The 16,187-nt window shown below is 49.8% G+C and overlaps 1 protein-coding gene across 1 annotated transcript; it reads left to right on the top strand.

Annotated features, from left to right (window-relative positions):
• Nucleotides 1-2,625: 2,625 nt before the first annotated feature.
• Nucleotides 2,626-5,356, top strand: LOC123150274 (nascent polypeptide-associated complex subunit alpha, muscle-specific form). Its single transcript, XM_044570109.1, has 3 exons — nt 2,626-3,793; nt 3,886-3,999; nt 4,911-5,356. Exons 1-3 carry the CDS (start codon nt 2,720-2,722, stop codon nt 5,043-5,045), a joined length of 1,323 nt encoding a protein of 440 aa, XP_044426044.1. The 5' UTR covers nt 2,626-2,719; the 3' UTR covers nt 5,046-5,356.
• The last annotated feature ends 10,831 nt before the right edge of the window (nt 5,357-16,187 follow it).

Raw genomic sequence — 16,187 nt, 5'->3', positions numbered from 1 at the left:
GCCCAGAGATACCTATCCAATACTCGGAGTGACAAATCCTAATCTTGATCTATGCCAACTCAACAAACACCTTTTGAGATACCTGTAGAGCATCTTTATGATCACCCACATACATTGTGACGTTTGATAGCACACAACGTATTCCTCCGGTATCCGGCAGTTGCATAATCTCATAGTCGAAGGAATATGTATTTGACATGAAGAAAGCAATAGCAATAAAACTGAACGATCATTATGCTAAGCTAACGGATGGGTCTTGTCCATCACATCATTCTCCTAATGATGTGATCCCATTATCAAATGGCAACTCATGTCCATGGTTAGGAAACCTTAACCATCTTTGATCAACGAGCTAGTCTAGTAGAGGTTTACTAGGGACACGGTATTTGTTTATGTATTCACACATGTATTCAAGTTTCCAATCAATACAATTCTAGCATAAATAATAAACATTTATCATGAATAAGGAAATATAAAGTAACAACTTTATTATTGCCTCTAGGGCATATTTCCTTCAGACCAACCCCATGCCCTTCCGGTTCCACCCCTCGCAGATTCCCTAATATCCTCAGCTCGCTCGCGCTAAACAACCACAAAAATCGAGAGTACCATCTACATAATTTACTAAAAGAATGTTATATCTATATAAAAACATTCTAGTGAATGACAGTTTTCCAAATTACATTTAAGAGCCCCTTTGATTCGCATGATTTAAAAGACATAAGAATAAGAAAAAATGTAGGATTACAATTCCATGTCCATTTGAATCCTACAGAAATTTGGTTGGTTTGATTGCATCACAGGATAAACATAGGGTTCTTTCCAAGAGGTTTGAATGGATGCTAAAATGCTTGTAGATGTACAAATCAAATGGCCAATATATAAAAAAAATCCTAGGATTGTGAAAATCCTTTAAATCAAAGAAAGCCTAACAGCATCTCCAATAGAAGATGTAAATGCAAAAATAAATAACTTTTACATCATCAAGGCCTAAAAACACTGCTCCAACAGATGATGTAGATGCAAAAAAAATAAGTCACCTCCTCCAAGTGATGTAAAATACAACACTTGGAGATGCAAATTTGCATCTCCACCTCCCACGTGATATAAAACTCCAGTCGCATGCCAACCACCACCGCTTCATTTCAATTCCCCTGTCCATCCTTCCCCGACTCCGTCGGCTATTCCCACCACCCACCGCGCCGCTGTAGCCGCCAATTTGAGTCCGTCCCGCCGCACTTCCGCTGGTCCCCGCTCGCCCACCGCACCCTGCTGCTGCCGCCCCGCTGCCTGATCCGGTCGCTCCATCGCCTCCGCTGTCAGTTTCATCGTTGTCCGCCTCCAAATCGGTTGAATTGACCGCTTCTTCCCACCGCCGTCGCTCCCCAGCCACGCCGCTTTTTCACTGCTAAAGTCGACCTTCTCGCGCCGCATGACCCTCGCCCCGCCGCGACCAATCTGCCGCTTGATTCACAACTGCGCCATCGGCCATTCGAGCCCCCATGGCCGCATTTGACCTCCCGGCTCTCATCGCTCAGCCGCCGGCGCATCTATTGACACATCTTTGTCCGCAGGCGCTCCTCCCGGCTCTCGGCGCTCGGTCGCCGACGCTCATGCCAACTTGTTTTACATCTTTTTTTTTTGAGAGCACGCCAATGACGTACCATATTTTTATAGAAGGCAGAAAGTATAATTACAACATACCAGGCCAAGATGCGGACATCCCGACGGGCAAGAAACCCACACCAACACCAGCTAAATAAAACTAAGTCACTCTCTCACAAACGGATCTAATCCTCCAACACCAAAGCCAGCAAGGCTTCAATCCTTAACCTCTGAAAGCACTTGATCTACCAGTCGTGGTGGAGGTCTATGCTCGTGGACTCTCTTAAACACCCTGGCATTCCGCTGCTTTCATAAAGACCAAGCAGTAGCAACCACGAATGAGTCGAAACCGCACTTGGTTCTACCTGTGAAGTTTCTTCTCTTGTCAAGCCACCAATCTATGAATGTGTCTGTCTATGTGGGTGGCTGGATGTGAATCTGCAGAGTCTTGTTTTACATCTTTATAAATATATCATCTGTTGGAGTAGGAGCTTTACGTCACCAAATATACATCATCCGTTGGAGTTGGCACATTTTAGAAATGTAGAAAACGCTTTTTAATGATGTAAATCAATAAATTATACCACACCCACTTTTATGTCTCTTTCGGAGTGCCACTTGTTACCTGATCCAAAGCCAACACGTTCTTAGGACATGTACAATGGTGACATATGGATACGGATGCCTCATAACAAAAAATAATTTGAGATATCTATGTTGATTTTTTTCTCCCCAATGCAAGCTACTACTAGTGGGCCTCATCAAAGAATAGAAAATGACTCTCACTACACATGCATCCCTATTCTTCATCTCAACTTTTTCTACTTTACGCACTGGACCGATCCTACATGGCATGTGAGGCATTACTGTGGGGCTATGCATTGGCCATGCCGTTAAATAAAGAGAGAAAAAAGACAACGCTAACCAAAAAAAAAGTGACACTAGACCAATTTTAAAAAGTGAAAAAAAAACCGCAGCCCAAAGCCAACGCTGATCAGTTATAAATCTGAGAAGGACGACGCCAAACTAACCAACCAACCAACCACTTCCTTCCGAGACCAACCACCGCCACCACCACGCAAGAACCGAAGAACTCGGGAGCGCCACGATCGAGATGATGGCGGCCGACCTCCACCGCAGCTTCTTCCTCGCGCCGTCGCCGCACCACCTCGCCGAGCTCCGCATCGATCCCCAGCACTCGGCGGTCACCTTTTCCGCGCCAGGCGGCGTCGCCGGGCCCGGGGGACGCAAGCGCCGCTGCCTCCTCCCGCCCGTTTCGCCGCGCAAGAAGTTGCTGGTCGAGCTCCACCCCTTCGACTCCTCGCCCTCCCCCTCACAGCCGCCTTCGCCGCGCCTCTCCCCGAGCACCGCGCCGCCTTTGCTGTCGCGCACGGGGTCCCCCGCCGGTGACTTCTCATTCCCGTCGGTGCGTCCGTGTATCGGTGGTAGCGGCGGCGGCAATGGGGGCAACATCTTCGCGTTCTTGGAGGACACGCCCAGCACGCCGTCTCCGACGGGCTCCGGTGTCAGCGCCCTATCGTTCTTGGCTCCACCGGGGCAGCCGACAACGCCCACGGGCGGCACCTTGAGCGGCGGGCTCACGTTCATGGATTCGCCACAGAAGCCGACGGCGGGCCCCACTGCCAACGGTGGATTCATGTTCTCGGCTTCGCCGGAGCAGCCGCTCACGCCAGCGAGCTCTCCTGCCGGCGGCGGCCTCGCGTCCTTGTCTACCGAGCCGTCCCTGTCGCCCAGGGAATACCACGGCGGGTGCGCCGTGGCGTCCTTCCCTTCCCCGAAGCACGCGCGCACGGGCTCCACCGATAGCGGTGGCTTGGCTTTCTTCCCTTCGCCGGGGCCCCCCATCGGGCACGCAAGTTCTCCGACATCCCCGTCGTTTGTCTTCTCGGCATCGAAGATTTTGGCGCCGCTCGTGCGCAAGTCTGGCGGCGGCAGGAAGAAGAGGCCGCGGCGACAACAAGGCATCGTGAGCACGCTCCGCGGGAGCCAGCAGGCCATTGAGCCGCCGCAGAAGGTTGTCAAGACGTACGCCTCGGTCACCGCCGGCGAGACCTCCCGCTCCTCCATCCAGTCCGGGTCATCGGCCAGGCCGTGCTGCACGTTCTTCACCTCGCCGGCGAAGGCCACTCCCGCGAATGGCGAGACATCCCGCTCCTCTGGCAAGCAGGTACGATGATTCTCCAGTCATATTCTTCTGCATCTTGCAATTCTTGATTGCTTTGTCCGTTGCCTCTGAATCTGCCGATTGGATCGCCGCAGGAGGCCAGGAAGGCCTGCAGTGAGGCGTCCAGCTCGACTTCGCCATGCGGGTCGGGCTCCACGTTCGTCCCAGCGCCGGCGAAGCATTCGTCAGCTGGGAAGGCGAGCAAGCAGGTAATGCCTTACGCATTCTGTTGTTGATATTTCCATTCCATTTCCTGATGAGCGTTCGAGTCACCACTTCAGAATGCTGTTACCGAAAGCTTATCCTCAAATATTATCCTGCTTGAACATTTTTGTCGGCGTATTGAAATTGATTATTTCTTAGATTCTTGATCCACCGATTAGATACTTCTAGAGACAAACTGACTCTTGTCTGAAACTTATGATCTCCCCAGTGTACTTACAGTTCTGGTAGAATGTGCACTTCACATTTATATTAGTAGAAGCACTGCTCATATTAGTATACTCTCCAATTCACCAGGCTTGAACATTTTGTTCAGTGTATCCTGATAATTTCTTAGCTTTGTGATCGATCATCATATAGTCTAGAAGCCAAACATACTGTCATCTGAAGCTTATTATCTCATCGGTATAATTATCATGCTTGAACATCATATAATTGCTTTGCTTTGTGATCGATCATCATACCGTACTCTCCAGTTCTCCAGGCTTGAACATTTTGGTCACTGTAACCTGATCATTTCTTAGCTTCTTCATAATTGATTGGATACTTTTGGAGACAGACATACTGCTATCTGAAGCTTATGGTCTCATGTGCACAGTTCAACATTTTGATTAGTATACTCTGCATCCTTGACATACTTGAACCTGATCATTTCTTTGCTTAGTGACCGATCGAGCAGGTACACTTAGCGCTAAACATACCGCTATCTGAATCTTATTATCTCCGCAAATAAGTTTTAATCCTGTGCCTCATATTTCTTGATTCAAATATCACTTTAGTTAGATGTCTGCAGAACATTGCATGTGTTTCCTTATACAGTTTCCTTAGTTTCTTTGGGTTTCCTACTTTCATTTTGGTAAACCTGTTTCCTGATGACATCCTTACCTGCACTGCACAGCATCGGGAGGTGGAAGTATCCAGCGTTGCCACACCAGCCGCGCCAGCAGCAGCCTGCACCGGCGCCGAAGTGGTGGTGCGCGTGACCTGCGCTTGTGGTGTCCACAAGGAGTTCTGCTTTGACCACCGCCACTGAATAATCCTGAGACTCTGTTTTTGCTTTATCGACGGATCGGATTGCTCCCTACTGGCAGAGTCTTTTGCGCTTTCCACCCGACTAGCAATTTGCCGTGCCCCTGGCCTGATTTTTGGCCAGTTGTAACTGCGTTGTTTTGCTTAAGAAAGCGCTACGGGTAGAGTGGAATTCGTCATAGGATTGAACTTGTCAGTCGTATGCAATTTTTAGTCATCGAACTCAGGAAACGCTGAATGTGGGCAGATTAAGTTTCTGTGCCCAGTCAGCTACGGTTGGACCATGCTTTCGATGGAGACGTATTAAAATTGTTCTGACGCAGTGTGGTTTGACCATGTTTGGCCGTCCAGTTCGACGGAGAAGGACGGCATCGGTGACAGTGAGATTTCTCGGAGGCTTTTCTGCAAAATTTATAGTCCCAAATACGTGTCCTTAGGGCATGGCCAACGCCCCACGCTGGACAGCTGCCCCGCAGGTCCACGTCGGAGGCGAGCTGCCGTGGAGGAGAGAGGAGAAAAAGACGTTAGCTTGCAGAGCTCAGGTGCAGCTTGCAGAGGAGGTAGCAGCTTGAGGGAGAGAGAGTGTGGTCCATGGACAAATGTGGGCCAAAATCACAATTCTGACCTTGTCAGAAATCTTCAGCACAAAATGACCTCTCCCAGAAACTATTTCATGATCTGATCTTTTTTGAAACGCCAAACCTCGTGGCGTTACTGCAAAACAGAAACGCCGTACTATTCAACGTTGCTAGCCGGCCACGTGACAAGTCGAAACGCCGAAGTAGGCCGCGTTGGTAGAAACGCCAACCTGGTGGCGTTGCCGTTGGACGTGAAAACGCCAAAGTCTTGGGCTTTGCACTCCTGGTCCATTGCTACAACTCGCATCCAGCATGCATGCATGTTACCTCGCCGGCAATGCATGAAACAGTTTGACTCTTCTTCGATTGATGCATGCATGTTATACGTAGTGGTCAGCTGCCAGCCACACCAATCGTAGTGGTGACTATACTTTTGAGTTTTGATTTTGATGCATATATAAACATGTGCTAGAGAACAAATGATGTCGCTCTCTGCTGATTTCACAGAGAAAACGACGTCTACCTGCATGCAACATGCATGTGATCGACCCTTTCGTGCGTGTCCGTTTTGGTCGCCGCAGATAGAAAACACGCCGACTCAAATGAACGCGCGTCCGTTTTTCATCTGTCTATTGACTCATTCCCAACCCAATTTTGGGTTTTATTTGCGTCGGCGAGGACACGAAGCGAACACGCGCGGCGCGCGCCTACTCTTTCCCCTGGCCCGCTAGTTGGTGGCAAAGCGAACAACCTCCAATTCTCTAAAACCTCCCGCCCGCTTGTGCTCCCGGCCGCGAGCCATGGACGACGACCTCGATGCCGCCGGCGGCCTCGCCTCCCTCGCCTCGTCCGGCCTCACCCCCGCCCCTCCGGCAAAGGCAAGCCCCACGCCCCCCACAAGACTGCGGTGCCATCCAAGAAGAAGAAGCAGTTGACGCCGGCCTTGGAGTCGGCCAAGAGGAAGGGCCGCAGGCATGCGGTGGACGCAAGGGAGGAAGCAGCGATCATCAACAGGGAGGAGATGTTCAAGGCGCAATATGCCGCCCTCATGACGCGTGTGGGAAAGAAAGCCGTGGAGGAGGTTGGGGAGGGCGAAAAGCCACGACCGAGGGGGAGGCCAACTACAAGAAGGAGGACAAGCGGGATGCGGCGTCGATCGCCGGCCGCTGACAAGTGCGCCCGCATGAACTGTGTGGTGGTTTTTTTAAGGCTGGCATTGTATGCCGGCCGCTAACATGGTGCCGGCATGAACTTTGGGCGACGGCATGGGCGCTGGTATGATTTATTGCCACGGGCCTTTCAAATTTCTGCGCGGACATGAAATGGGTTGAGGGCGTTGGACGCACCACCGATTAAAAAAAATAAGGTGGACGCCGAGCAGACGGCCGATCCAAACAGACAAAAAACGGATAAAATTGTCGTCTGCGTTGGAGTTGCTCTAACTAATGTATAGCATGCATGCATCAACCGAAAGAAGAGTCAAACTATTTCATGCATTGCCGGCGAGGTAACATACATGCATGCTGGATGCTAGTTGTAGCAATGGATCAGGAGTGCAACGCCTAAAACTTTGGCGTTTGCACGTCCAGCAGCAACGCCAGCAGGTATGGCGTTTTTACCAACGCAGCCTACTTCGGCGTTTTTTCTTGCCACGTGGCCGATTGCAACGCTGAATAGTATGGCGTTTCTACTTTGGACAATAACGCCATGAGGTTTGGCGTTTCAAAAAGGATCAGAACGTGAAATAGTTTTTGGGAGAGGTTATTTTGTGCTGAAGATTTTTGACAAGGTTAGAATAGTGATTTTGACCACAAATGTGGTAGTGCATGCGGTGCTCTTGGGAGAGAGGGAGAGTGCGTGGAAGAAGAAAAGGTAAAGTCCATGTGCTATGGCGAGAAAAAGATGGGAAGTGAGAAAAGGCTAGCTCACGTCACAAGGCTATCGGTTAGATTGAATGAAAACTGAATGGTAGTCTCATTTTTGTTGTGATGATGTGGAGGTCTTGGGGCAGCACTAGATGATGCCACCATTGTTCATGTCCTTACTAGTTCAACACCCGTCGGCTTCTCTGGCCCGCCAGAGTTGTCGGTTCCGGCCATGGGCAAGGTTGCGTGGCAGCTGCTCCGCTTGAGAAGAAGGCAAGGGGGGAAACACATGCGTGGGCGTTTTGGCACCCAGGAGCATGCTCCTGGTTTATAAAATGTGCTTTAGAAGTATTTTGAAATGTCACCAAATTCCAAAAATATGTTTTGTGCGTACATCTTGAGATTCTACATACTCACAAAATCGTTTCGTGAAAAAACAATAATTTTTGTGTCATGTGTAAAAAAGACAAAATTCAGTGTTAAAAAAGGCTTTTCACGAGACATTCCTTTATCTTTTTTACACAAGCCACATAAAATGCCAGTTTTCCACAAAACTTGGCGTGCGCACATAGAATATCGAGATGTACGCATTATTTTTTTTTGTTTTGATTTTTTTTTGACATTTTGAAATGTTTTTGGATGGTAGGAGCATATGCTCCCATGTGTCATCATTCCATTTTTCATTAGATTATACATGACTTAGGGATTTATTGTCACATGCTCATATAGATAGTTTCATATAGTTTGACATAGTTACTCATTCTCATTGTTTATATGCTAAACTAGATCATTGTAATCACCTGGTATATTGCTAGAAGTTTTCGTATAAAGTATTCATCGTGATCATAGACTGAATTGTGATTACATTTAGACTGAATTGTGATTACATCGTACTCTACCCTCGAAAACTGTTGCGATCCTTTATACTTGTGGGTTATCAAGACTATTTTCTGGCGCCGTTACCGAGGAGCATAGCTCTATTCTTTGAGTCACTTGGGATTTATATCTGCTTATCACTACGAAGAACTTGAAAGATCCAAGAACCAAGATTTATCCCTCAACTACGAGGGGAGGTAAGGAACTGCCATCTAGCTCTGCACTTGATTCACCTTCTGTTTTGAGTAAGCTTGCGACACCTAAACCTGCTTCTGCTATTCATTCTGATATATCACATGTTATTGATGATGCCACTTCTGCTATGCATGATACGTATGATGAAACTACTTCTATGCTTGATACTATTATGCCACTTGGTGAATTTCTTGATGAACAACTTGCTAGGGCTAGAGAGAATGAAATTATGAAAACTGATAATATTGATAAAAGTGATGATGAAGATTCTCCCTCTAGATATGAATTGCCTGTTGTTCCTGAGGGTTATGTTATGGATGAAGAAATTGCTAGAGACTTTCTTGCATGCAATGATAGAAGTGATCTTAAGAAACTTGTGACGCCCTCGATTCAATCGTACACTAATCATACACGCAAACGTGTACGATCAAGATCAGGGACTCACGGGAAGATATCACAACACAACTCTACAAATAAAATAAGTCATACAAGCATCATATTACAAGCCAGGGGCCTCGAGGGCTCGAATATAAGAGCTCGATCATAGACGAGTCAGCGGAAGCAACAATATCCGAGTACAGACATAAGTTAAACAAGTTTGCCTTAAGAAGGCTAGCACAAACTGGGATACATATCAAAAGAGGTGCATGCCTCCTGCTTGGGATCCTCCTGAACTACTCCTGGTCGTCGTCAGTGGCCTGCACGTAGTAGTAGGCACCTCTAGGGTAGTAGGAGTCGTCGTCGACGGTGGCGTCTGGCTCCTGGACTCCAACGTCTGGTCGCAACAATCGGGTATAGAAAGGGGAAAAAGGGGGAGCAAAGCAACCATGAGTACTCATCCAAAGTACTCGCAAGCAAGGAGCTACACTATATATGCATTGGTATCAAATGAAAGGGGTGGTATATGTGGACTGAACTGCAGAATGCCAGAATAAGAGGGGGATAGCTTGTCCTATCGAAGACTATGCTTCTGGCAACCTCCATCTTGCAGCAGAAGAAGAGAGTAGATGGTAAGTTCACCAAGTATCATCGCATAGCATAATCCTACCTGGTGATCCTCCTCTCGTCGCCCTGTGAGAGAGCACTCACCGGTTGTATCTGGCACATGGAAGGGTGTGTTTTATTAAGTATCCAGTTCTAGTTGTCATAAGGTCAAGGTACAACTCCGGGTCATCCTTTTACCGAGGGACACGGCTATTCGAATAGATAAACTTTCCTGCAAGGGTGCACCACATTTCCCAACACGCTCGATCCCCTTTGTCCGGACACACTTTCCTGGCTCATGCCCGGCCTCGGAAGATCAACACGTCGCAGCCCCACCTAGGCACAACAGAGAGGTCAGCATGTCGGTCTAAATCCTATGGCGCAGGGGTCTGGGCCCATCGCCCATTGCACACCTGCACGTTGCGTGGGAAGCCAGAAGCAGACCTAGCCTCCCTAATACAAGAGCAGGCGTTCCAGTCCAATCCGGCGCGCACCGCTCAGTCGCTGACGTCACGAAGGCTTCGGCTGATACCACGACGTCGAGTACCCATAATTGTTCCCGCGTAGTTGGTTAGTGCGTATAGGCCAGTGGCCAGACTCAGATCAAATACCAAGCTCTCATTAAGCGTGTTATTTTGAAATAACCGCGGACGCCGACCAGGGCCAGGCCCACCTCTCTCCTAGGTGGTCTCGACCTACCCTGTCGCTCCGCCACAAGGGTCCACTCAGAGGGCCGTCAGGACAAACATCCTTTCGGACCCAATCCGTGAATCACTCGCGGGTACTCTACGAGCCGACCCGACTTTAGTCACCACAAGTATCATTTATTATGTATATAAGTATATACCCGTGATCACTTCCCGAGTGATCACGGCCCGACAGTATAGCATGGCAGACGGACGAGAATGTAAGGCCACTAATGATAAACTAGCATCCTATACTAAGCATTTAGGATTGCAGGTAAGGTATCAATAATTGTAGCAATAATGACAGACTATGCATCACGATAGGATTAATTGAAAGCAGTAACATGCTACACTACTCTGATGCAAGCAGTAGAGATAAGAATAGGCGATATCTGGTGATCAAGGGGGGGCTTGCCTGGTTGCTCTGGCAAGTAGGGGTCGTCAACAACGTAGTCGGTTAGGGCACCAGCAGCGACGTAAGTCTCGTAGTCTACCGGAGAGAAGAGGGGGAAGAAACAATGAATACAATGCAAACAAATGCATAACAATGCATGACATGACAATTAACGGTGCTAGGTGCGCCCTAACGCAGTAGGAGGTGATACCGGTGAAGGGGGAAAACAACCGGGAAAATATCCCCGGTGTTTCGCGTTTTTGGGCCGATGAATCAGAGGGGGAAAGTTGTGTTTTTACTATGCTAGGGATGTGTGGCGGACGAACGGGCTGCGCATCCGGATTCGTCTCGTCGTTCTGAGCAACTTTCATGTACAAAGTTTTTCCATCTGAGCTACGGTTTATTTTATATTAATTTTAAAAGATTTAAATTATTTTTAGGATTTATTTAATTATGTTAATTTAACATTATCCATAATAGTGTTTGCTGACGTCACATCATCATGATGTCAGCAGTCAACAGGGTGTTGACCGGTCAAACTGCCGTGTGGGTCCCACTGTCATACTCTGTTTAATTAACTAACAGTTAATTAGGTTAATTAGTGATTAGATTAATCTAATTATGATTAATTAAGTTAATTAATTATTTAGTTAATTAATTAAAATTTTAATTATTAGTATTTTTACTTATTTTTTATTTTTAAAACGTTCTGGAGGCGGGGCCTTTTGTCATAGGCCTGGGAAGGCCTTAGCGGGCATGCTGGTTATGGGCGCGCGGGCATGTGGGCGCCCAACTAGGCAGAACCGGGCGGAGGCCGATGGGACGCCGCGGGCGCCGGAGAGGCGCCGGCTAGGACCGGAGGGACGCGGCCAAGTGCGACACAGAGCAGTGGGGGCGGTAGCCGGAGCCGGCGACGCGGTAGAGCAAGGAGCGCAGCAGGAGCTGGCCGCCGTGGGCGGCGAGCAGGACAGCGGTGGGAGTGCGAAGCGGCGCAGCAGCGGCGGCCATAGGGAGCGGCAGGAGGTGTGGGCGAGAGACGGTCACGGCGAACCGGCAAGGCAGGCTGGCGGTGCAGGCCCGACGCACCGAGCGCGTGCGCGAGCGCAGGCCGATGGCCGCAGTGGTGCAGAGGGATACCGGGGTGCCGGAGCACGGGGTGCAGCAGAAAGCCAGGGTGAGTGTGACGCCCCCGATTCAATCGTACACTAATCATGCACGCAAATGTGTACGATCAAGATCAGGGACTCACGGGAAGATATCACAACACAACTCTAAAAATAAAATAAGTCATACAAGCTTCATAATACAAGCCAGGGGCCTCGAGGGCTCGAATACAAGTGCTCGATCATAGACGAGTCAGCGGAAGCAACAATATCTGAGTACAGACATAAGTTAAACAAGTTTGCCTTAAGAAGGCTAACACAAACTGGGGTACAGATCGAAAGAGGCGCAGGCCTCCTGCCTGGGATCCTCCTAAACTACTCCAGGTCGTCGTCAGCGGGCAGCACGTAGTAGTAGGCACCTCCGGTGTAGTAGGGGTCGTCGTCGACGGTGGCGTCTGGCTCCTGGACTCCAGCATCTGGTTGCGACAACCAGGAAGAAGGAAAGGGGGAAAAAGGGGGGAGAAAGCAACCGTGAGTACTCATCCAAAGTACTCGCAAGCAAGGAACTACACTACATATGCATGGGTATATGTGTAAGGAGGCCATATCAGTGGACTGAACTGCAGAATGCCAGAATAAGAGGGGGATAACTAATCCTGTCGAAGACTACGCTTCTGGTCACCTTCGTCTTGCATCAAGTATAAGAGAGTAGATTGAAGTCCTCCAAGTAGCATCTCCAAGTAACATCTTCAAGTAGCATCGCATAGCATAATCCTACCCGGCGATCCTCTCCTCATTTCCCTGAGGTAGAGCGACCACCGGTTGTATCTGGCACTTGGAAGGGTGTGTTTTATTAAGTATCCGGTTCTAGTTGTCATAAGGTCAAGGTACAACTCCAAGTCGTCCTGTTACCGAAGATCACGGCTATTCGAATAGATTAACTTCCCTGCAGGGGTGCACCACATAGCCCAACACGCTCGATCCCATTTGGCCGGACACACTTTTCTGGGTCATGCCCGGCCTCGGAAGATCAACACGTCGCAGCCCCACCTAGGCACAACAGAGAGGCCAGCACGCCGGTCTAAACCTAAGCGCGCAGGGGTCTGGGCCCATCGCCCTGAGCACACCTGCACGTTGCGTGGGCGGCCGAAAGCAGACCTAGCCTAGTGGCGTTCCAGTCCAATTCGGCGCGCGCCGCTCCGTCGCTGACGTCTGAAGTGCTTCGGCTGATACCACGACGTCGGGATACCCATAACTACTCCCACGTAGATGGTTAGTGCGTATAGGCTCGTAGCCAGACTCAGATCAAATACCAAGATCTCGTTAAGCGTGTTAAGTGTCCGCGAACGCCGAACAGGGCCAGGCCCACCTCTCTCCTAGGCGGTCTCAACCTGCCCTGCCGCTCCGCCACAAAGATCCACACAGAGGGCCGTCGGGACAAAGGTCCTTTCAGCCCCCAATCCGTGAATCACTCGTGGGTACTCTTCGAGCTGACCCGACTTTAGTCGCCATCTGTGTAGTATGTAGTATGTATAGTGTATACCCGTGATCACCTCCCAGGTGATCACGGCCCGATAGTATAGCAAGGCAGACTGACAAGAATGTAGGGCCAATGATGATAAACTAGCATCCTATACTAAGCATTTAGGATTGCAGGTAAGGTATCAACAGGTGTAGCATGAATGTCAGGCTATGCATCAGAATAGGTATAACAGAAAGCAGTAACATGCTACACTACTCTAATGCAAGCAGTATAGAGTAGAATAGGCGATATCTGGTGATCAAGGGGGGAGGGGCTTGCCTGGTTGCTCTGGCAAGAGAGAGGGGTCGTCAACTCCGTAGTCGAACTGGGCAGCAGCAGCGTCGGTCTCGTAGTCTACCGGAGAGAAGAGGGGGAAGAAACAATGAATACCAAGTAAACAGATGCATATCGAGGCATGACATGTCAAGAAGCGATGCTAGGCGTGCCCTAACGTGGTATAAGGTGGTACTGGTCAAGGGGGAATCATCCGGGAAAGTATTCCTGGTGTTTCGTGTTTTCGGGCAGAGGAGCCGAAGGGGGAAAGTTGCGGGTTCGATAGGTTAGGGGGGTGTGGTGGACGAACGGACTGCGTATCCGGAATCGTCTCGTCGTTTTGAGCAACTTTCATGTTGAAAATAATTTAATCCGAGTTACGGATTAAAAGATATGATTTTTAAAAGATTTAAACAATTTTGGAATTTAATTATTTATTTAATTAATTCGAAAAAATGTATTTATGACGTCAGCATGATGTCATGCTGATGTCAGCAGTCAACAGGGGTTGACTGAGTCAACCCTGACATGTGGGTCCAATGGGACCCACCTGTCATTCTCTATTTAGGTTAATTAGGGTTTAGGTTAATCTAATTACAGTTTAATTAAACTTAACTAGTTAATTAATTTAATTAAACCGGATTAATTAACTTAATTAATTAATTAATTAATTAATAATATTATTAAATCATTTTAATTTTATTAATTATATTTATTGTTTTTATTTATTTTATTATTTATTTATTTATTTTTTAATGTTCTGGGGCGAGGGCCCCGTTTGTCATAGGCACAGAGGCCTTGCGGGTCGGGCGCGGGTGCGGGCACGCGCCCATCAGGGCCACCAGGGGGGCGCCGGCGATAGCAGGGCACGGCGAGGCCGGCCGCCGGAGGCGACAGCGGTGAGGCCACGGCGGGACGGCGCCAGGGCGCGGCAGCAGAGGCGAGGACGCGGGGAGCAAGGGAGAGGGCGAGGCAGAGAGGCCTCAGCGAGGCGAGGCCGCGGTGGTGCGCGGGCGGCCGGAGCTGGCGACGGGGAGGCCAGGGGCGTCGGTGGCGTTCGGGAGGGGACTAGGGGGAGAGAGGGGACCGATGGGGGAGGGGAGTGCGGAGACGAGGCGCACCAGGACGCACGCGTGCCGTGGCCGCGGCGACGAGCGCCGGGCGCGCACGGTGGTGCGTCGAGCAGGGGAGGGGAGGAGAGGTCGGGGGCAGGACGGCCCGGCGCGGCAGGGGGGAAGAGGCCCCGGCCGAACGGAGGAGGCGCGAGGGGAGGGGGGCACGCGGGCGCGGCCGTGCGGAACGAGGCCGGCACGGGCACGGCCGCCCGGGAAGGGATCGGCGACGACTAGCGCGAGCGCGCGAGGGAGAGAGAGGGAGCGAGGCGGGGCTCACTGAGGCCGTAGGAGGAATGGCAGCGTGCTCGGGGGAGGTCGAGGACGACCGGCGAGGAGGAGGGCGGGGAGGCGTCCGGCGGCGACGGGGCGGTGGCGTGGTCGCCCCGATCTCGATCCAGATCGGGGGAGTGAGGGGAGAGTGGGGATCGGGAGTGGGCTAGGGTTTCCGCCGTGGGGGATAAGGGGAGAGGGGTGGGGGCCGGCCGGGCCTGGTGGTGGCCCAGTTGGCCTGTGGTCAGCTGGGCCGAAGCCCAGGGGGTTTCTTTTCTCTTTTTTTTGTATTGTTTTCTGTTTTCTTTTTATTTATTTTCTTTTATGTTTTTTTATTTATCTATAAACACTTAGGCATTTAATAAAAATTTGTTTGTTGCACCATAATTACCCTTGTAATATTCGTCAACCACCGAACAATTTTATTTTAAATTTTGAAAACTTTTATTGTTTTCATCAATTTGAATTTTGAATTTGAACGGTTTCGAATTATTTCGAGGATAGCAACAGTAATCGGGATGACGTGCCGTGATTAGCGTGGGATTACTGTAGCAAGATTATCCGGGCGTTACAAATCTCCTCCACTACAAGAAATCTCGTCCCGAGATTTTAGGAGGTAGAAGGAAACAGTGCGGGGTATTCATCACGCAGACGATCCTCGCGTTCCCAGGTGGCTTCGTCTTCAGAGTGATTCGACCACTGGACCTTGAGGAACTTGATCGCCTTCTGGCGTGTGCGGCGTTCAGCTTGGTCGAGAATGCGGACCGGATGCTCTTTATAGGAGAGGTCCTGTTGCAATTCGAGCACTTCATGATCCACAGCTCGGATTGGGTCCTTGAAGCAGCGGCGGAGTTGTGACACATGGAACACATCGTGAACCTGAGAAAGGTTCGACGGAAGCTCCAGTTGATATGCCACTTTTCCACGCCTCTCGAGAATAGTGAATGGGCCAATATAGCGAGGAGCTAGCTTGCCCTTGATCCCGAAGCGGTGAGCACCCTTCATTGGTGTAACGCGAAGATAGGCCTTTTCGCCAGGTTGATAGACCATGTCTTTATGATGACGGTCATAATTACTCTTTTGGCGGGACTGAGCAGTCTTGAGATTCTCGCGAATAATGCGGACTTGTTCTTCGGCATGTTGGATAATATCCGGACCGAAGAGTGGACGTTCCCCAGTTTCTGACCAGTTCAGAGGGGTTCGGCACTTTCGTCCATATAACACTTCGAAGGGGGCCATCTTCAGACTAGCTTGATAGCTATTATTATAAGAGAACTCAGCATAC

This window comes from Triticum aestivum, chromosome 7A (genome assembly GCF_018294505.1).
Source record: "Triticum aestivum cultivar Chinese Spring chromosome 7A, IWGSC CS RefSeq v2.1, whole genome shotgun sequence".
NCBI classification, from domain to species: domain Eukaryota; kingdom Viridiplantae; phylum Streptophyta; class Magnoliopsida; order Poales; family Poaceae; genus Triticum; species Triticum aestivum.
This window is presented reverse-complemented; position numbering and strand designations above follow the sequence as displayed.

What these genes read in the sequence shown, in the direction of transcription:
- LOC123150274 (XM_044570109.1), top strand. Translation starts at nt 2,720, where the DNA reads ATGATGGCGGCCGACCTCCACCGCAGCTTCTTCCTCGCGCCGTCGCCG. An exon ending in CCCGCTCCTCTGGCAAGCAG is followed by an intron (nt 3,794 to 3,885) that starts GTACGATGATTC and finishes GGATCGCCGCAG; the next exon opens with GAGGCCAGGAAGGCCTGCAG. An exon ending in CTGGGAAGGCGAGCAAGCAG is followed by an intron (nt 4,000 to 4,910) that starts GTAATGCCTTAC and finishes TGCACTGCACAG; the next exon opens with CATCGGGAGGTGGAAGTATC.